The sequence below is a fragment of the Dryas octopetala genome, chromosome 9 (assembly GCF_963921425.1).
Source record: "Dryas octopetala chromosome 9, drDryOcto1.1, whole genome shotgun sequence".
NCBI classification, from domain to species: Eukaryota; Viridiplantae; Streptophyta; class Magnoliopsida; order Rosales; family Rosaceae; genus Dryas; species Dryas octopetala.
Genome location: NC_141374.1, coordinates 16,288,130 through 16,309,426, shown reverse-complemented (window position 1 = coordinate 16,309,426; position 21,297 = coordinate 16,288,130). Strand labels below are relative to the sequence as shown.

Sequence of the window (21,297 nt, the reverse complement as noted above, 5' to 3'; positions counted from 1 at the left end):
ATAAAAATGTGGTATATGTAGCACTACTGATAATAGTATTATGGGACCTCGTAAAATTAGTAGTAGTTGCAATTTGCAAGTTGAACCGTTAAAACTTTGACGCAGCTTTTCTTTTATTTTTCAGTTCTTGGTGTGCACACATAGCCATTTGAGAGGTTAGTCGGCAGAATAGTTTTTTTTTTTTGGCATGACTTCATGAAGCATGAAGCATGAAGCATGAAGCATGAAGCATTGACAGCCGTCCCTGAGCAAGGGCACCAGGTGCGACCGCCCAGGCCCTAATTTCAAGAGGGGTCCAAATTTTTATTTTTAATATATATAGTATATATTATAATATTTAAAATTAGAATATATATATTTATATATAAATAATTGCTGCTAAGTAGCCTGAGTGTGTTGTTATAAAAAAAAAACGTTAAGTGTGTATATATAATTGCTACTGGTTAGAAATTATAGTTTTTTTTTAAGTGGGGCTTAAAGTTATTGACTCAAAGTTACATAATCATTACACATGTCTTGGGAAAACAAAAAACAAAAAACTGAAAGTTGAAATGTTTTTTTTTTTTTTAAAAAAAGGTTGAAATTTGAAAGTTGAAATGTTTTTTTTTTTTCTTAAACAAATATCTCACTCTCTTTTTCAGACTTTTAACTCGCCCAGACTAACTCAGTTCCCCAGTCACTCTCTTCCTCAATCCTCAATCAATTTATTCAATTAAATTGAAGACTTGAAGTTAATCTATTCGATTCTTAAGGCTTTAGCCTTCAGCTCCTCTCTTCAATCTTCTCTTGAGTCTTAATCTCTTTCTTAGCCCTGTCTTCAAGCATTTTCATTAACTATTTTGGTCTTTATCTTATTATAATTGTGTTTCTTAGGTGGTGCATTTGATCACATAGTTGCTCAGATTGTTGAAGAACCTCTTTTTGACAAGTCCAAGGGCTGCAACTTTAATTTCTTTTTGTTCAAAGTTTGTATGTTCAAAAGCTCTATAACTTTAATTATTTCTTGTCCAAAGTTTTTTATTCAAAATTTGTATAAATTGTGATATCATCTTATATTTACTGAAAATATTATTTTCTTTTTAATTTTCAAGCAAAAGTAAATGAAAAACATGTCTATAGAAATTTATATATATATATAGTACAAATGGCCCATTTCAGATTTTCGCCCTGAGCCTTTAAAATGTCAGGAACGGCACTGAGCATTGTCTTCTCAAAAAACAAAATAAGCATGACTGCATGAGTTGAAAGCAACATCCTTTCATCAGTATGCAAAACCAAAATAGGCGTCATACACACTTCATTTGGGAATGCAAAGGAAACCTTGACCCATAGTAAAATCTAATCCAACCGCATAACTTGACACGCAATTGTTACCAAAACAACTGATGGGATAAATAGTAGAGCATAAAACGGGTTTTATCTTAAGGGGGAGAAAAGCACATAAAAAAAAAAAAGAACATCCTCATCCTAAAATAAAAGATTGTGTTCCAAATAATACAATACCAATCAAATTATCAATAGCAAGCAATCGTCCAGAGCCCAAGCGATACTGTGCTCTATTTCTATTTGGCTAAGGGTGGTAGAGTCAACCTGACCTCTCAACAGCAGAGCAGGACTTCACCCATTTATTTGACAACACCAAGCCCTGTATCTCGAGCAGACCAAGATTATTTCCTTTAAAAGATCAAGGGGCAACCAGAATCCAACTTCAGGAGGATCTGATCCAAGAAGAACACTTCAAAGTTTGTAATCAAAGCTTCATCCTGTATATGTTAAATGAATTTGATAAGAAACAAAATCATAACTAATCTGAATTAGCACTCAAAAAAGTGAAAAAAAAAAAAGAAAAAAAAGAAAGAAAGAAAGAAGCTCATAATGAAAGATGTACTCAGTCATGCCTGTCCAAGGCAGCTGGGCTGATTGGAATCACACCCGCTGGGGTCACAAGGGCATCCACCAAGACATCATGTTGAGTGACCAATATAACTCCTTCATCCAATATCTGTAGAGAATAGGATAGTGCAACTGCAATAAAGCCACGAATCTAAATTAAAATGCCAACAGGACCACATTACCAAGAACACTATGTACACTGACTTTCAAACCTAAGGCACGTATGCTATACTAGAAGGGAGCAACAAGAATTGACACATACCAAGGAGGGGTTGCTTCCAATTGCGCGCCTTTGCAAGATCTTGGTAGTTCTTCAGGAAGGTATCATAATAACTGTGACCACATGTTAAAATCAGGATGCATAAATCTAAATAAGATACTTAATATTTTTTTTCTATAAAACATACAGGGGAGAGGAAGTAATCAAGGCTCTAGCAGCCTTATATTTAAGGAGAATATAAACAGTGTTCACAAATTAAAATGAGCAAATGACATCACAACTTAGCTCACGACACTTGAGAAATTGAATAAGAACTTTATACAGGCCAAGATGCATATCATACCCTCCACCACGACCCAAGCGTCTCCCAGATCTGTCAAATGCTAGTCCTGCAATAAACAACAAGATAGGCAAATGCAATTAGCTATAATTTGGCTTTGACAGGTATAACACAAACTGTAAATTGAAGAGTAATTGGAATAAAAATAAATAAAATAGGAGGGAAAGTTCTACCAGGTAAGAGGAACAAATCAACTGGGTCACTTGCCTGTATAACTGCACCAAGAGAGATCCTTTAGATATGAGTTTGGACCCAATTACAGCTATAAACTAACATATCTACAAGATGAAGCTAATACTACATTCATCTTGTAAGCATTTAAATAAATTAAAAAACAAAAGTGACAAGGTGGCTATGAAGCCAACCTTACATGAAATATGAAAAATAGGACATTAAACAAATAGAATGCCAGGATAAGGCTTACATACACAAAGCTAAGCTAGGTCTGGGTGAAAGAAGCATAAGAGTTGTGCCCTGAGTTTTAGGAAAACAACAGGTCAACAGCTAATCGTGTTTCTTCTCCATATCTTGTCACTGTACGCGGTGACAATTTAATGACTACATTCTGATACCCAAACCTGGCGAAAATTTACTACTATGCTTTATAAGAAAAATCAGGCTTAAGACTCAGTAGTCAAAAGCTGTATGAATGAGAAATGTTCCCATCCCAAACTGGTTTTAGAGAACCGATTAGTCTTTAGATTGTGCTACACATAATTAAAAATGGAATACACTAAACATAATCAGGAACTTTGAGACTTCAACCCCTCAAATAAAGCAAAGGCTCAGAAATCAGAATCCAGTTTTTTATATATGTTGATTTCCATCTTAACTTTAGTAATCTCTCATTTTTATGAAGTAAAAATTTTAGTTGCCCAAATACTCAAATTTCGGCAGGAAGTCTCATAAGTGATAAGTCTTTGTGGTCTAAAGCAGAGAAATTGTAAATCGTAATGAATGACTACAATCTAGACATTATTGACAGGGCTTGTAAGATTATTTTTCTTTCTCCAAAATGAGTGAAACCTACCATCTTCACGTTCATTTCCATCAGCATCCACCGGAGCAGGTTCCAAAATGTCCATTGAATTCGCAACGAGATCATCAACACATGAGATGTTGAGCATTCTCATGTGACTATTCTTGTCCTCCACACGCGGAACATAAAGCTTTTTCCTCACCTGCACATTACCATCTTCATAAAACAAAAAAAAAATATAAGTAACCCAAATATTAATTTCTCAAAAAATTTGATTTCGGGGTACAATAGCGTGCTAAAAAACTAAAATTTCGAAATGGGCATAGATAAAAATTACACCTTTGAGTGGACTTTGAAGAATTTCACACAACACCTTGGAGGTATCAACTTCACGTAAAGCACTGCAGCTTATATAGGCACACAATCTTTGGCTAGATTTAAACCACGGGGATTCCATTACAATACTCTGAATGGCATTATCTAAAAAAATAAAAGCGTTGCAGTAATTGGGTTTTTGTTTATTTGAATCAAAATGGAATTCAGGCAGAGTATACGGGTAGACTAAGGTGAAGAGTGGCTTATCACCTTCATGGGATCTGATTGTTGGGTCCATGGCCTTGAGAGCTTTGCGGACCTTTGACCGGAGGATCCCTTTTTGCTTGAATATGGCGTCGAGAGGGTCATGTTGTTCTTGATTGTTGTTGGTGGTGGTGCTCATTGTGATTGTTTGGGAGGCGCGTGATGATACGTATGGAGGTGATGCGCGTAGAGCAGCGCGGGAGAGATTAAGGCAAATTGCTGGTGGTGGTGATGGTGATGGTGTTGCTAATGTGAACGATTGAGTCATCAGCGCCACTACCAACCTTCTTAACATGTACGCGCGTCGTCGTTGTGAATACTCTGTTTTTAATTGTGTAATCTATTTACTATATTATCCTTCATTTCTAACCTATTAATCTATTATTAAAATTGTATAAAGTAATAAGGGATAGACTGGATAGTAGACATTTTCTGTATCAAGAACTTTTTTTTTTGAGGAGTGGATTATTAATTCTGGATCAGGATTAAGCAAAGAGGGTTATGGTGAGTTAACGTGGTGAGGTAAGTACCGTAAGTGTAAGCAAATAGAATTAATGTGATCAAGTATGTGTACAAATAGCATTACTCTGGTTGTATTGAGCATTGATGTGTGAGCCATTGGCATACAAACAAGGTGCATGGTTCCTTTAATTTTGGCACAACCACGTGATCATTCTGATTTGGTGATTTGGGTTGCTTTTATTTTTGAGGATATACTAATCTTGTAGGTTGCTTGCTCATATCATATGCATGGATGACATTTGTATAACTTTGAGATTACAAGCATAAAATATACAAATTTGATTTGTGACAAAATATGAGGTTATGAGTTGTAACCTTGAGATTGGAAAATCAACTACAAATTAACAAAAATTCCTTGAGATTCTTTTCCTCCACTTTTAATATAGATAGATATATAGAAGGACCAGAAAATTGAATTCAATGAGTTAAATTTTGGATTTCGATAAAATTTTGATTGAAATTTCGATTTGTATAAAAATTAAAAAGAAACGATGAAAATTGTTATCAAAATATGAAAATTTTGAATGAAACTTTAATATATGTTTATTTAATATATTATCTACATTGATAAAAAAAACATTGAAAAAACTAAATTATATAGTAGATTTTATATGATATAAAATGAATATAATGCGTGTTGTAGGCAAATACTGTTAAATGAACATTGTTCACTAATTAATAATTACATAAATTTTATTGAACAAACACCTTAGAACTTGTGTAATTTATTTTCGAGTTTTTCATAAATGAAAATAACTTTTCAGAATTTTGGATTATTGTTGTTTGTGTTTGTTTGAAATTGTTTTATTATTATTTTTCTTGAAAATTTTGAGGACGAAATTCTTTTAAAGGGGGTAGATTGTGAGACCCCATATTTTTTCAAGTTTTATTTTGAAAAGTATGTTAAATATTTTGGATTAATTTTATAGTTTTTGTTTTAAATTAGTTTGACATGTTCTTTGACTTTTTGAACTATTGGGCTTTTGACTTTGATTTGTGGCTTATTGGAAATGTCTCAAACATACGAACACATGAGTGCGAACTATACATTGATCGGAGCTACTGTTTGAAAGATACGAACGTTTGAAGCGAAATACATTTTTATAAATTTGCAAACGTGAGTTTTAAAAACCCAAAATCATATTTTTTATCTTCATTTCTCTCTCCTCATTCACGCAACCCCCTGACACACTCTCATTCCCTCTCTTATCACTCTCTCTTTCTCTCTCCCCAACCTCACTCCCTCTTTTTTTTTCCTCCTTTTTTTCCCTTATCCTTTTTCTCATTTCTCTCCATCAGTCCATCCTTGTGCTTCTATGTTCTCTCTCTCTCTCTCTCTCTCTCTCTCTCTCTCTCTCTCTCTCTCTCTCGGCATCTCCATCCCAGCCCAGTTCACCAACGCCAACCACCAGCTCAACCTCAACTCGCCCCCTACCGCTGAAACTCATTGAAAACCCAACCCCTCTTCTCTTCCTCCCTCCATAGCCTCAGCTCCTCCCAAAATCCAGTCTCTCTTTTTCTTCCTCGATCTCTCAAAACCCATAAATCCCACCTAGCCAAAAATTTTGCCAAAATTTCAAGAATTTATGCGAAATTATCGAAATTTTGATAAAATCTTGTTGGTTTTGTGTTAAAATTTTCATATCCCAAAAAATGAAATTTGTGAAATTTTACTCTTTGGGATTTTTTTTATATAATCATTAAAAAATTAACAATTTCGATTATAAAATTATATTTTACAAAAAAAGAAAAAAATATAAAAAAAAAAGTAGAAAACAACTAGATTCCTCTTATACTCACACAATCCATGCGAGTGCCATTACATTTTGATTAACAATCTTAATCAAACCATTGGCACATTATCCTATTCTTCTTTTTAGTAAGCTACACTTTTCGTAGGGTTGAGGTCTATTAATATTATAGTAATTTCATCGAGATTTGGCATCTTATGAAAAGAAAAACTGTAACATATTCTTACAACATTTTTTCATATGTTAATCATATGACAATTTATTTTAAGAGAAATTGAATATATACGAAGTTTTTCTTCTAAATACAAAAATAGAATATTTAAATGGCACATTATAAGAGGCAATGACTATAATATTGGAAAAAAACAAAAAGAGACAAGTATGTAAATACATGAAAACTCAGGGACCGCCACTGCGAAACTCCCTACTCTGAATCTCTGATACAATGTGCTCACCAGTCCCCCTGCAACAAAAATTGAGCTTCAGCACCCAATCCTAAATTCTCTCTCATCCTCTCCTCTCAAACCCTAACCCTAATCTCCAACACCTGGCCTGACGATATGACCTAGACTCAGCTCCATTCCCGGCGAGTTCAGCTCAGACCGTGCGCCAATTCAAGAACCACCGAACGAAAATTCACGACGATGCCACCACACGCCGATCTGGACCGTCAGATTGAGCACTTGATGCAGTGCAAGCCTCTGCCGGAGGCGGAGGTGAAGACGCTGTGCGAGCAAGCGAGGGCGATCTTGGTCGAGGAATGGAATGTGCAACCGGTGAAGTGCCCCGTCACGGTTTGCGGCGACATCCACGGCCAGTTCCACGACCTCGTCGAGCTCTTTCGGATCGGCGGCAGTGCTCCCGATACCAACTACCTCTTCATGGGCGACTATGTAGGTCAGTTTGGGCATTAACGCATTCATATTTCCTAGTGTAATTGTTGTTTGATTAAGTAATTAATATTTATTTATTTTATGTGTTTTAAGATTTACAATAAATTGAATTTTTGGAGAATGCGATATGTTTTGGAACATAGGCATGTGTTTTCAATGAAGGTTAGTATTTATGGGTAAAGAGTTAGTTAATTTGTAAATGTAAGCTAGAAATGAACGTTAAGCTCTCTTTGTTGGGCATTAAGTTTATTAAGAAGATTAATTAGACATCTTTGAAAGTAAACCTGAAATTGAAAGCCATTTGATTGTCTTATCTGTGTAGTTACAAATAGGACAATGCCTTCCTTTCTAATATGACAGGAGCTTATTGAATTTTCCATTTTTCTGGATCGTTCAATCATTTCATTTCACTAGAATATGCTTATACAACTTCTTTTTTTCCAGTAATTCTTTAATTTTTTTTTCATTTTCTTATGCAGATCGAGGATACTACTCGGTGGAGACTGTCACGCTTCTAGTGGCCCTGAAAGTTCGTTACAGAGATAGAATTACAATTCTTAGAGGAAATCATGAGAGTCGGCAAATAACTCAAGTGTAAGGCACTAAAACTTTCAAGTGTTTGCGTTCCACAGGTGCAACCTTAAATATATTGTAAATGGTTTTACCTTTATCTTTTCATTAATTTGACAAATACTCCCAGGAAGTTGCTAAGTTTCATAGAAATAATGTAACACACTATTGTTCAAGTGTTTTAATTAGTCATTCTGAAATATCAAATCCTGATTAATATCAGTAAACTGCTGCTTTTTCAGGTATGGCTTTTATGATGAGTGTTTGAGGAAATATGGAAATGCTAATGTCTGGAAGTATTTCACTGACTTATTTGATTATCTACCGCTCACAGCCTTAATTGAGAGTCAGGTTTGAATTTTAGATATTATCTTACCCTGTTGTCCCCATGATCTCATCTAACAAGCATTCTTTGGGTTTTTTTTTGTCTCCTGTTAGATATTTTGCTTGCACGGCGGACTCTCTCCCTCATTAGATACCCTAGACAATATTCGTGCTCTGGACCGGATACAGGAGGTACACTCAAGTATTCCACTTCAGTTGTATTTTAAAGCGCTGTTATATCTTCATATCCTCTTAACAATATATTCTTCTTCAGAAAGTCTGTTTTATGTGTGTTGCACAAGCTGACACAAATATATAAGTGAAATGCATGCTCACACTTATGCTCACACTCTTGTCATAATATATTTTACACGTAGATGGTTAAAATTGCAGATTGGCATGTTTAAAACCGTTGCTGATTGCTGGTTTTCATCTGCATAGAGGGCAAAATCACTTTGTTGGTTGGGATCTGCTTACCTGTTAACTCTTTTCTGAAATAAAACATGAGTGGTCCTGATGTTCCAATATTTAACCCTCTTTGGTTGTAAGCTATGCAATATTAGTGCCTCAAGTATATTAATGTAGAGAGAAGTCACTTATAAAACTTCACTATAACAGATTCAAGTAACACATCACTTACTCTGGGATTGTTTTGAAGTCTTCCATGCTAGATATTTTTTAAGATATTAATATACCTACTAGCATAAGCATCTCTTGTATAATGGTGTGGCATTGTCATTTCATGGTGTATGTGGAGAAGAGTAGTAATTCTAGTCTTCCCTTGTTTGAATGGGAGCAGGTTCCTCATGAGGGTCCCATGTGTGATCTCTTGTGGTCTGACCCGGATGATCGATGTGGGTGGGGAATATCTCCTCGGGGTGCAGGGTATACATTTGGACAAGATATAGCAGCCCAGTTTAACCATACTAATGGGCTGAGTCTTATTTCTAGAGCTCACCAGCTGGTTATGGAAGGCTACAATTGGTGCCAGGTTAGTGCATAAAAAGCAGAAATATCTTTCCAGATTGATGCTTTCAGAGTTCAATTGTTTTGAATTTTGTTTAATTATTTTAGGAAAAGAATGTTGTCACGGTGTTTAGTGCTCCAAATTACTGCTATCGGTGTGGAAATATGGCTGCAATTCTTGAGGTTGGAGAGAATATGGAGCATAATTTCCTTCAATTTGACCCAGCACCTCGTCAGGTTGAGCCCGATACAACACGCCGAACCCCAGACTATTTTTTGTAATCCACATAACTCACCACCCATTAGCAATTCTTCTCGTATTGTGTCGTGTTGTGTTTTTTGTAGATTTGTCTTACAAAGAAGATGAGTTTGATGTTTAGTTGAGAAAGAAAACATATCATTCTTTTGGTTAAAGTTGTTCTGCTGCTTCATTCATGTGATATATAGGATTATCTCTGCAAGACTTATGTCTTGTCATCTTGTATTAAAAGAGTTGAAAAGAATGACGGAAACAGCAATAACAAGTTATGTGCTTTATAAGCTGCATTCAATTTCAGGTGAACAGAAAGATTGTTTCCATATTCCAATTATGCTTTTTAAGCTGTCAAATTAATGTGGTAGCCGATATCCAAGTGTTTTTTGTAATTTATTTTTTCCCATCACTTGTTTGCAAAAAGATTGCTAGCAGAACAATTTTTTATTTTCATATTTCATTCTAGTTTCCTTGATCATCAATAATTGGTGTTACTGTCAATTTTAGCATTGGCAATAACAGTTTTCATTTTGTAATCCTTTCAAAAATGTTGAGACTTGTTTACTTGTAAAGAGGCAGACCAACGTGGTAGATAAAGTTTTCAAACCTATTGAGTCAAAAATAATTATCGATCAACATTAAAGAATATTTTGTATTCCATCACTAATCATGGTGCATTGTTACAATCTCATTCAATATGTAATGTATTTATATTGTATCGTCATAATTGGGTTGTGTGTGTGTTAGCAAAAGTGTGAGCGGGTTGAAAGGCTGGTATCAATACCAGTTCGTTATTTTAGAAGAATCAGTATTATACATGTTAATGTTAATTAATAATATAATAAATACCATTTAATTATATTATGATATAACATATTGCACATATTAAATGGAGTGGTAATGGTCCTAATGGATGGTGATGAGCAATCAAACTCAGAAACTTCCTATATTAGATATAGATGGTTAGTAACCAAAACCCTAATTTAAGGCCTCAAAATGGCAACTAAAAGCTTATGGCCCCAAGAATGGTCTACTTGGCATGCACCCCATTGCAGGTTGCACCTTTCAGAGGCTTAGAGAGCCATTTCATCTTTCTTCCAATGGTTCTTGAATTTTCAATTTTGAGGAGGATAAAGTGTCTTTTGGTGACATTTCTACCCTTATAGTAACTTGTAAATTACTTTTTAACTATATTAATAAATGTATAAGGCTATTAGCTCATTAAGAGCAAAATTACTTTATTTCCATCCAAATCTTTCCCCTCTCATCATTGTCTTTTCCCTCAATTTCTTTCCCTCCCCTTCTCACACTCCCAAGCATAGCTTAAGGTCATGGACTCATGGGTAGATGCACTTTTAGAACAAAAATTTTGGGAAAAATAAAAAATCTATTTAGAAAGTCAATACAAGTACAGAAAAATCATATGCCTTTGGATCCATACATGAAGAAACAACTCTAGTGAAAGAGAAAAACTCTAGTAGAAGACAAAACATATGTTAATATGTATAGTTCAATTAATCCATTTGCAAAGGTTTCACAAGGCCCTTCTGGTCATCCACTGTTGGGGTTTGCAAGTCAGCTATGAAGACTTTTGCCTCACCTTCTCTACCTTCTCTGGGATTGCCAACAATATCCTAGCATCCTTGTAATCAAATTATATGAAATAATATATGTTAACCAACTAAGCCAGGCAAAATTATATATAGTTTGATCAACTAGATTCATGCTATTTGCACCAGATTATTTAATCTGTAAAACTTCAAATATATGCACCAGAGTGTATATAAACATGATATGTGTATATAAAGGAATTGATTTCCTAAGGGGTTCAATAAATCACATTATACAACCTATATATGACCCAACTAAAGTGAGATACAAGCATATGTGGAAGTGGGACTAACATGAGTTTGCTTTTTTGACAGAAAGAAGTGTAATGCTGAAAAATGATGGTACCATACAAGTACTTTGTAATTACAAAGTTTAAATAAGCTTCTGTGTTGTGTTTGTGTAATATTACAAGTCCATGAACACAATGACAAGACTTTTTGTATGTTATAACACCAAATGTTGGAAAGAAAACTCTCATTGAAAGAAGAGAAGGTAGCAAAGACAGAAAGCTCCATGAAGCCTCAAAGCTGACCACTCGATATTCCTTCCAGCACGCAAGAAACATATATACAACCTAACAAGAAAAGAAACTGCAACATAAAGAAGAATCGATAAACAATTAAGTCCTGATTAACCTACTCCAAGAAATTGTTAATCAATATGTAACATACTAGAAAGGTTTTTAGTAGCTTCAGATGAAGAATCCAAAATTAAATGTTGATGAAATAACAGAACATAAATTTAAGCTTCATGCCATCTAATCAAAGACCCAAAAAAAAAATCATATAAACCGTGTAAAATTGGTAAGGATTATAAGCAATTACCATCATAACTATTAGGATTGAAAATTTAATTGCTTTCCTCCAGGGGCATCATGACAAGGTGCCGAAGCTTCTGTAGATTTTGAGTTATCTCTGTCAAAAGTTTTGTTCCTTCACTATTTTTCTCAAGTGTCTTAGCAGCATACTCTAAGAATCCAGTGTCTGATTCAAGGGCCTTCGCCCTTTCACTAAGATGAGACAATAATGACAATTGCCTTGTTAGAGCAGCTTTATTTCCATTTCCTGCCATATTAGAAACAGTAATTGGTCCTTCGTTGGAAATGCAAAAGAGTTATACATGCTCACATTGCACTTAAGTGTGTGTGTGTGTGTGTGTGTGTATGCATATAATATGTGTATCTGCAGATGGTACCTATCTCATCATCATCCAAGGAATGGAAACCATTAGAAGATAAGTTACTTCTCTTATCTAGTTTCTTCTTCCGACCTAGGAGGTAGGTTTTCTCCCCTTTCAAAGGTTTCAAAGATTCACTGGTGGCTCCCTCTCCATTCTCCTCCTTTGATGGCGCGACTTGATCACTGTTTGTGTTTTCCCCATTAGCCTCACCCTTATTGGAGTTCAAAGGAGAACTGTCACGTTCACATCTTCCACCAACTTCTTCACCAGCCTCATCTTCGCTCTTGTACTCAAATTCCTTCAACAATCCATATGTTTGTCTATAAACCTCTACTTCATCCTCTAAAACCTTGAGCTCTTCCTCTCTCTTGGCAAGCAGATCATATGTTGCTTCCAGGGCTTCTTGGTCATACTCCGCCTGCTCCTCCATCATTCTCTGATACTGTAAGGCCTCCATCTGAACAGCGGCCTTCTCTGCTTGTAGCCGGGTGATCATGGCCATGGCATTGTTGGCTGCTACAGCAGAAGCACTTCTTTCTTCATCCAGCTCCATGTACAAAGCCATCAGCGACTTCCTATCCAAACGGACCTGCCTCTTCAACCGGTGCAAAATGGAATCACAATCTGCATCATTTGGAAGATTTCCATCAACAGATTCCAAGACAAACTCTGTGTTCTTTTCAAGTGGTGATTTCCTTGAAATCCTCATAGCCACCCTAGGACTATTTGTAGCTGAATCTGTAAGTGAGATTCCAAAGAACCTGTTCCCTCTACCAAAAATAGGGGTCCTGTTCTCATCATTCGGTTCATCACCTTCTGTCAACAATGGCACGGTAGCAGCTTTGGGATCTTCCTTGACTGCTACACAAATATTCCATCCTCCAAATCAGTTCATGGTTGAAAAAAAAGAAATCGTACTGGCACATACAAAGCATAATGCTGAATATGGATAAACCATTCATAGATGAGTGAACCAAGAAACTAGAACAAGTTTTAATGTTTAACTCACATTGAGATTCACGACTTGGTGCCTGTGATCCATCCTCATCCTCTGGAAGGTCGGACTCATTATCGGACATGAATTTGAGTTCTGTGTAACGAACGTTGGGCAATTCCAAACCACGATTTTCATCATTTCTCCCCACGGGTGGTGCTCTCGGAGAAGGAGTGGGAGCATGTGCGCTACCACTTTTCCCCTTTGGATAGGAGGGAGCAGAAGTCATCTTCAATGGCACGCCACAACACGAACACGAAATCTGTTGAACGGGGCCTGGTGCCGCCTCCTCCCACGACCTTGCTGGCTGCACACTCAGCTGAATTTGGTGGTGGTCATCCTCCACAAAGCACTCGAGATCCTTGTGCAGGATCCCAACTAGGGACTTGTACGTATCGCAATCAGATTCTTTCTCAGTTGCAAAGGAAAGCAAGCATGACTCACACATTTTTCGGATATCAGAGAGCTTCTTGTGGTTGTGGCAAAATGCCAAATACGAAACGTCCCTCTTGTGAGCTTCACATATGGAGTCATTGTAATAGAAATATGGATCTCTGCGGACCAGATTGTGATCGATTCTGGTGCAGAGCCAGCAGGGGATTTTCAGTTCAAAGAACCTGGCGAATTCATTCGCAACAAACGCAAGAAACCCATCAACAAAAAGCACAATGATTAGCAGAAATTCGAGCACAGCGTAGATCACAAAGTGCGGGAACTTTCCCAGCTCTTGCTCAACAAAACTAGTGAATGATCGTGTTTGGCGAATTTCGGGCCTTGCCATTTTTCTTGGTTTCAAAAGCACACCGAAACAAGCATACAAAACCACCAAGAAAAATGAGAGATATATGTATTTGGGTCTAATCCTTATCTGGGTTCGATGCAATTTCGGGTTTAGATGGTAAATGGAGGATTGTTGTGAAAATGGAGTCAAAGTGCTCTATGAGAGACAGAGAGGCTGATGAGATGGAAGATCATGACCTTGGTGGAGCAAGACCGTGCCTAGATCATGACCTTTCTCTCTGTGTCTGTGTGTGAGAGAGAGAGAGAGAGAGAGTGTGTGTGTGTGTGTGTGTCTAAAGAAGGAGAGAGGAGTCGATGTTCCAAATCAAGGTTTTAAAATTTGGGTGGTGGAATTCGTTTGCCTGAAAAAAGGGATTGGAGAAAAATGGCGGTTCTTAGGCTATGCATGTACCTGAAATACCGGTCTATCATGCACTTCCCAACCAACTGGATAGGTAAAACGTCACCGTTTCAATAGGAACAGAGTTAAACCATTGATTGACCCCACTTGGGCTTTGTGTTCTCGAATAAATTTTCAGGTGAAAGTGGGTAGGTGGGTAGGGTAGCCTAAGGCCCAAGACTATCCTAGCTTTGGGCCACTTGGCCCACTTTCTTTAGGTTTCGAATTTCACCTTCTAATATATTATTAAAAAACGTACTTTTGGATAATTACCTCAATGGAGCCAAAACAAAATATGGTCTTTCGACTCTTTCCATGTGCCAAAGAAAAAAATAAAATCAAAATCATTATTTATCAGCTTAAAAGATGTACATTTTGCTAAATGAAAAAAAGCTGGAGACAATAATAAAATGAAAAATATGTCTAATGACCGAAAATTACATCTTTTTTTACTACAAATTACTAATGTAATTTCATGAACAGAAAAAATTGAGATCGGAACTGAGTAATTAATTTCTTTGGTTCAACTATAAATAATCGCCCAAATAACAGAGGTGGTAATAAGAATAGCAACAATATATTTGCTATTGCCATAATTAGCTTCTACTCCAAACATGGCTTCCACCAAGACATTAGAGTATTAGACAGACGTACAGTAAAAGTACAACAGATCGCCTCTATAAGTATCATAGGAAACATAGCTTTTAGACAACCCCACAATCCCAATAAATTATCCATCTCTGCCTGGAAAGCTTATACAATAGAATGAAACTATTTGTACCATCTCATCTAAGTATCTTGTGTACAATTTCTCTAATAGAGATGAGACCCATATATGTGGGTACTGCTATTTAGTTATACGAGGCAGTCAGGCATTTAGTTATTCCAGTAGAAATGTAGAATGCATATGATGACACTTTAATCCTGCAGTGAATGTGCCATGCCAGGACAAGTATGAAGAATATGAGTGCTTTTAGGTATGTGTAGAGTTTCAATACAAACGTAATTTTGATACAACAATTAGCTTAATTGTTTAATCACCACTGCATATAAATAGTATGAAAAAAAACCATGACATTTCCTTTACTACGAAATCCAATATTATACGATCTATTGGAATCACATAAAACAGGGAGATGCCTGGCGAATATATTGCTTGCCCATCTCTTGCACTATGGAAAACTACTTAGCCTAATGACTGAAAAGGCGATTTGCATCCCTGGACCTGAAAATTCGGTTGATTCAAACCCAAGCAACTGGGAATGAGCTCAGCTTGTAGATAGAACATTTGCAGACATGTAAGGCGATATACACCCCTTGACCTGAAAATTGGGTTGATTCAATAAGAACTACAGGTCAAAGATTATGAATCTTTTAACAGAAAGATCTCAATAATATTGGATGAGATAGAAAATTTATATGTTAGTCACGATGTTGTCGGTTATTCAATTTCATTTACTGTACACGTGCAGAAGGCACATCCTGGCCCATCTATTGTCTGGGAAAGAAGGCATATTATTCATTTGGAGAAATGAATGCAGGTCAAGGAAGTTAGAAAGGGCATTAAGGATTTTATGGTTCAACAGATAATATGGGAAATCAAGTTCTTTCAATAGATTTCCCAAAACAAAATTGTAGCAAGCCAATGACAGGATTGTAACTATGTTCAGTGTGTGTGAGTGTTTGTGTGTATACTACGGTAGAGATCCCCATAACATTCTCCTAGCAGTTATATAAACTTTCCTAACATGATACTAATCAATATAGTGATACTGCCTTCATTACAAAGTTTGTCCCAGTGAGATTCTTCAAAGGACACAGTACATGCCAATCTGTATTTTGTTATGCTCATACACATCCCCTATAACAGTGGGACTGATTACTTCTACATGCAACAAGAAGATTTCCTCCCTAACTGTTGTTCCTATGAGATCATATTGTATCAGGAAAAGGGTAATAAATCCAAACTTTTCTTACACAAAAATGCATAGATGAGACACAAGAAGCGGATATTCAAGCATGTGAGAGACTATGAAGAAGCACACAATTGTTCAGAAACTTTTATTACATGGAGGGGTTCAGTTACCTGCAACAAACAAGTAGGAATTTCGATAAAGCCCTGCAGAAGAAGATTGACCTTTTCCAGAGTGCCTTGTGGAACGGGTGTTATCGCATACAGCAAGCTTTTGAATGTGTCAATGCCTCTCACAATTCCTAGTTCCAAAAGGCATCAAATAAAATGTGAACATAAGAACCTTAGTTTGAATGAGTGCTGCTATCTATCCATATGTTTCCACTTCCACAGCACACCAGCAACAAAAATTTGGGTTTCTCTAATATAATAAAATAAAAACTCTATAGAGTGTACTTTACAACCACCATTCAACCAAATTCCAGAGGTAAGTCTTCTTAATTTTTCTGGAAACTCACAATTAAATTTATATTTTCTCTAAAATTATGAGCAGAGCTATACAGAAAAGATGAAATATAACCAACTAAATGTGGCAAAAGAGTGATAAAAGAAACCTACCAAGACCAACACACCAAGGTAAATCCTTCGTCTCTTCAGAGCTAACTGCCAAGCCAACAATGGTTGCATTCAAACCATAGAAGACCTCAGTACCTGGGACCTGGCATAAAAGAACTTAACTGTTACAACCACTGATTGCAAATAACCATGATAAAAGTCCATTGCTTGTTGACACAAAAATCAAAAGCCATGAAGTAGAAAAGTGATAACCACTAAGCTCTTTCTTAAAATGTTTATATAGAACCTTACAGAAAACAGGAATAAACTGTAAAGTCCAGTCGTACTTGTAAGAGACACCAAGATTTTAAAATTTCCAAAACCTCCAGTGACTCAATCAACAGTTAGAACTGACCTGACAATGGAGATGTCTAATCTTAATGCTAGATATCGGAACTTCATAAGGAGGGTGAGAGGCCAGAGCATGAGCAAGTTCTTTGATTGTAGTAATGTTCAGGTTACTTGAAAAGCACTGCCTGAAATAAGCCATTATTCGTACATCACGCAATAGGCGTGCATCCTTTTGTACTAGAATCCTGCAACACAATGGAGATAAGATGTAACAGAGAAGCCAGTACATCCACACAAATCCATGTCTTCTAGCAAGAATATGCTACTTATCAAGGCAAAATAATTTATGTATATGACTGACACTCAATAACCTAATTCAATGATTTGTTCAAGAGAAGAATCTTTGTGATTTAACTAAAAGCAATCACCCCCTGCTACAAATTCTTTATGGAACGTAGTAAACAGATTTGGCACTTGGTCTAAAACTAATGCAACTATTGCAACTTAATATATGATCAAGGAAAAGAAGAATGCAAAATTGTACAGAACTCTCAAATTAAAAAATAATAATAAAATAAACATTGAGAAACCTTTTAGAAAGATGGGAAAGCAATTAACAAATTCTGTCCAAATAATCTGTATTCAAATTAAAAGTTTCCAAATAACCTTAAAGACACGAAGAACTTACGATCTATTGAAAGAGTCCTGACGAGCTGAATTGACCTCTATTAGATTTACTGTGCCATCATGATCCTCATCTAACCAGAATGCCCCACTTGGTAGATTCTTACTCTCAGCAGATATGTTTATTTTAACAACATGGGTAGGGGCAATATACTTCAAAATATCCACCAATATATCAAAACCAACACCTAGCACGCGAGGAAGAGGAAATCATATAAAATATTCATATACAAACAGCAATACTCATCAAAGAAAATTCAAAAGATATCCACTCGGGCTTTGGCACAAACAGTACATGGCTACGGTGGAACTTGGGTAAGTTTTAGTTCATATCTTATTGGAAAAAAGGACAAAGTCGGAAAAAAAATAACAAGCAAACAAACAAAAAACAATAGAAGATTGGGAGCACTTGTTCAAAAGGCAATTAAAAGAAGGGAGCAATTGACCCATACCTTTCACCCAGCCAGGTGTATTCACAACAAGCGGTAATTCAGTCTTAGTAGGGCTATCACTCTTGTTAAACAAGCAGTATTCCTTCTTATAGTAATCATATAAAGCAAATATATAATTCAAGTATATTGTAGGATTCCTTTTCGAAGAAACGTCACCAAAGAAAAGACATCTGAGAAAAAAGATAAATTATTAGCCATCGGATTCCAAGAATTGTTTTTCGATGAAATCAGACACCAGCATTAAGACTGCCTGAATTTTGTAGATGGCAGGAGAGAGAGAGAGAGAGAGAGAGAGAGAGAGAGAGAGAGAGAGAGCTGTGCAAAGAAGCATTACAGATGTGCACCACAAACTACTAACATTCAACAAAACCATAAACATATAGACCTCATGTTAACCAATCCTAGTTGCATGCAATGTTGGTTATAGATCCACAGTTGTTGCAGCTCATCCCTTGTCAAATTCCATTAACAGAAATTTTCAGTTATTGAAAATTTTAACTCCACACTCCAATTTATACATTTCTTTGTGATCTAAAACTGCCACATACATTTTGGAGTATAGAGGCAACTAAAGTCCTCACTGAACCTTTAGTAAGTCTTAGCTTTCCACACCAACTAAATTCCTCAATTTTTCTCAAGCTTCTGCACTAATATTCCACATCCTATAAGGCTTCAACATCTACTCGTCATTGATGAGCTAAATTGAAATCCATATGTCATGCAAAAAAAGACTTTCCATATTATATCAACAATACAATAACAATTACTTTAATTAGTTGATGGTTATGTCTGAAAAGGCCTTTTAATAGAATGGTGAAAAGTATGATGAACCTTTTCACAGTTTAAAACTTGCAAAACAGATAATCTTGCTCCTCAAGACAGTCATATTTGGTACTTTAATATTTTCATATCCATGCCTTTTCAATTTTCAATAGCGAGTGCTCTGCAATACATAATAAGTATATTCTGGAAGCAATATGACCACTTCTGCTGACAAAATTCATACCTCTCTGGTGTCTTCAGTTGTGGGATTGTCAAATCTATTTTTAGCCAAAAAAAAAAAAAGTTAATTAGCAATCCAACCAAAAATGCAGCTCCTCTAATTCTACATGATTAACAGTCCTCTGAAAATTTGAAACAAAATTTTCTTAGTAAGAAGAAGTGCAGAAAATAAACAATTGCCTGGAGTGACTTCATCTACTACAGTGAGAGATAAAAAGCCAGGAGGACTAAACTCAGGTTGGCCAACATCTGTATCCAAGTAACCAACTTTTTTATACCTGCAAATAGAAATAAAACAATTAAATGAAATAAAAAAACAACGCTATTATTATTTATTAATTTCCATCAAGGCAATTTCAGGTTATACAGAAACCCCATGCAAAAATCCAGTTCAGCTTCTCAATGATATCACATGGCTAAAATGTAACAAAAATTCAAATTCAAAACAAACCCATACTACAAATTTCACTTCCAGATTAGAGAAAATTCACGTAAAATAGGGTGACCCAGTTCAGCTGGCATGAAAATATATACAAAGAAATCAAATTTACTTCAAAAACTGATTAGAGACGTGAATTTAAGTAAAGGGAACTGAGCAAGAGCAATTGACCTCTGGAGAAGAATGTTGAGCAGGTGGCGGGAAAATGTGGATTTTCCGCAATTTTTGGCGCCACATACTAAGACAATGGGTGGCGGCGAAGTGACTGAGTCGTATGCTACGGAGTCTGCGGCCTCGGACCACTCTGCCGGTATGCAAATGTCCGGTGACGGGTTTTCAGGTCCTGAAAGTGAACCCATGGTTCTCTCTCTCTCTTCTCTGCCTGTCTACTGTGTTTTGCCTTTGTATTGTACTTGTAGCAGAGCGAGAGCGGCTTCTTGTGACTGAAATTTATATGTGCTTACACATGTTGATTTCATGATTGCTATTTGCCAACAAAACAAGCATTACTTCAAGAGCAGGCTGGGTCCGCTGGGAGAGGAGACCGTTCGGGTTCGGGTCCGGGTGGGGTTAATTTGACTTCCTATCCCGATAATTTTTGTTTTTTTTTTTGTTTCTAAGAACAAAAAAAAAAGACAAATTTTTATGCATAAAAATGTATTATTGAATGATTTTATTGTTCTTGTATTATAATTTTTTTTATTACATAGCCGTGTGAGATATGTATTCTTATTTGATTTATTCCATGCCACTTGAGTTACAATGCATGCTATTATTATGTTGTGATTTTGAGTGAATTATATGATATTTTTAAATTTAGAAATTTTTTATTTATACAAATAATAAGGTATTGTCGAATACTAAAATGCTTTAACATTGTGCTTCATGATTTTGGAGACATGACTCATACATTAATTGAATGTATTTTAAACTTTTATTGGGTTTCATAGCTTACTTGCATGACAAAGACTAAACTTTCTCACATGTTTTTGCTTGTCTCCAAGGGTTGAATGCTTGTGATTATGGAAATAGAAGAATTCTCTATGGCATTCATCACATGTTTCAATAACAACAATGTGAAAAACATATTTGTATTATAGTAATAAGAGAACATGAACATCCTAATAAAACATAGTTTTTGGGTAAACTAATTGGAAGGGCCATTGAATTGCCTCTTCTACACTAAAGTTGGATCTCCCATTCCCCCAATTAAAAAAAAGACATATTGATGATACTTGTGTGGCTTAAAACATGTGATACTAACAATTGTAAAAAGTGATTGCCACATTGAAGTTTTGTCTTTAAAATAGATTATGTTAATATTTTGGACTCGATCGTGATGGTTAAAAGAGTACAAAACTAAATTAAAAGTTAAAACTAGAAAGCGAAAGTAAAAAATGATTGAAATTATAAGCACCAAAAATACAATTTGACCACCTTTTTTTTATGAGAGGGAAGCCGAAGGCCTGAACTATAGAGTAGTAAATAAGTCCATCTTCTACCAAAGACAAAATAGCCCAACATTTCAGCTTCAAACAGGCCTACAACGGGGGAGGGGAATCATACACATTACAGGCCCAAATCAAGATTGTGGCCCAAATTTGCTTTTTGTTTTTTTGAGTTTCAGGCTCCCTCAAAATTACTCCAC

The 21,297-nt window shown here is 35.9% G+C and overlaps 4 protein-coding genes across 9 annotated transcripts; 1 reads left to right on the top strand and 3 right to left on the bottom strand.

Annotated features, from left to right (window-relative positions):
• Nucleotides 1-1,393: 1,393 nt before the first annotated feature.
• 5-FCL (5-formyltetrahydrofolate cycloligase) lies at nt 1,394-4,306 on the bottom strand. Of its 2 annotated transcripts, none has more exons than XM_086227652.1 (8): nt 4,018-4,306; nt 3,772-3,912; nt 3,484-3,648; nt 2,627-2,668; nt 2,457-2,502; nt 2,156-2,226; nt 1,889-2,025; nt 1,394-1,763 (listed from the first exon to the last, which is right to left on the bottom strand). In XM_086227652.1, the coding sequence occupies exons 1-7, from the start codon at nt 4,304-4,306 to the stop codon at nt 1,889-1,891; spliced, it is 891 nt and encodes a 296-aa protein (XP_086083778.1). In that variant the 3' UTR covers nt 1,394-1,763. The 2 variants fall into 2 exon arrangements, with proteins under 2 accessions (XP_086083778.1, XP_086083777.1); XM_086227651.1 differs by having other exon boundaries at nt 1,899-2,025.
• A 2,400-nt stretch (nt 4,307-6,706) lies between these two features.
• LOC147274859 (serine/threonine-protein phosphatase PP2A catalytic subunit) lies at nt 6,707-9,449 on the top strand. Its single transcript, XM_086228479.1, has 6 exons — nt 6,707-7,181; nt 7,657-7,771; nt 7,990-8,098; nt 8,186-8,263; nt 8,871-9,062; nt 9,146-9,449. Exons 1-6 carry the CDS (start codon nt 6,929-6,931, stop codon nt 9,317-9,319), a joined length of 921 nt encoding a protein of 306 aa, XP_086084605.1. The 5' UTR covers nt 6,707-6,928; the 3' UTR covers nt 9,320-9,449.
• Nucleotides 9,450-10,809: 1,360 nt separating this feature from the next.
• On the bottom strand, nt 10,810-14,205 carry LOC147274858 (putative myosin-binding protein 5). 5 transcript variants are annotated; one of them, XM_086227463.1, is made up of 4 exons: nt 13,090-14,205; nt 12,096-12,941; nt 11,726-11,965; nt 10,810-10,932 (listed from the first exon to the last, which is right to left on the bottom strand). In XM_086227463.1, the coding sequence occupies exons 1-3, from the start codon at nt 13,853-13,855 to the stop codon at nt 11,751-11,753; spliced, it is 1,827 nt and encodes a 608-aa protein (XP_086083589.1). In that variant the 5' UTR covers nt 13,856-14,205; the 3' UTR covers nt 10,810-10,932; nt 11,726-11,750. The 5 variants fall into 5 exon arrangements, with proteins under 5 accessions (XP_086083589.1, XP_086083593.1, XP_086083592.1 ...); XM_086227467.1 differs by having other exon boundaries at nt 12,096-12,938; XM_086227466.1 differs by having other exon boundaries at nt 10,839-10,924.
• A 1,004-nt stretch (nt 14,206-15,209) lies between these two features.
• On the bottom strand, nt 15,210-20,122 carry LOC147274857 (Pre-mRNA cleavage complex II protein family). The gene is made up of 9 exons (XM_086227375.1): nt 19,821-20,122; nt 19,391-19,488; nt 19,215-19,248; nt 18,209-18,378; nt 17,761-17,944; nt 17,137-17,317; nt 16,785-16,884; nt 16,341-16,468; nt 15,210-15,576 (listed from the first exon to the last, which is right to left on the bottom strand). Exons 1-9 carry the CDS (start codon nt 20,006-20,008, stop codon nt 15,523-15,525), a joined length of 1,137 nt encoding a protein of 378 aa, XP_086083501.1. The 5' UTR covers nt 20,009-20,122; the 3' UTR covers nt 15,210-15,522.
• Between the last annotated feature and the right edge of the window lie 1,175 nt (nt 20,123-21,297).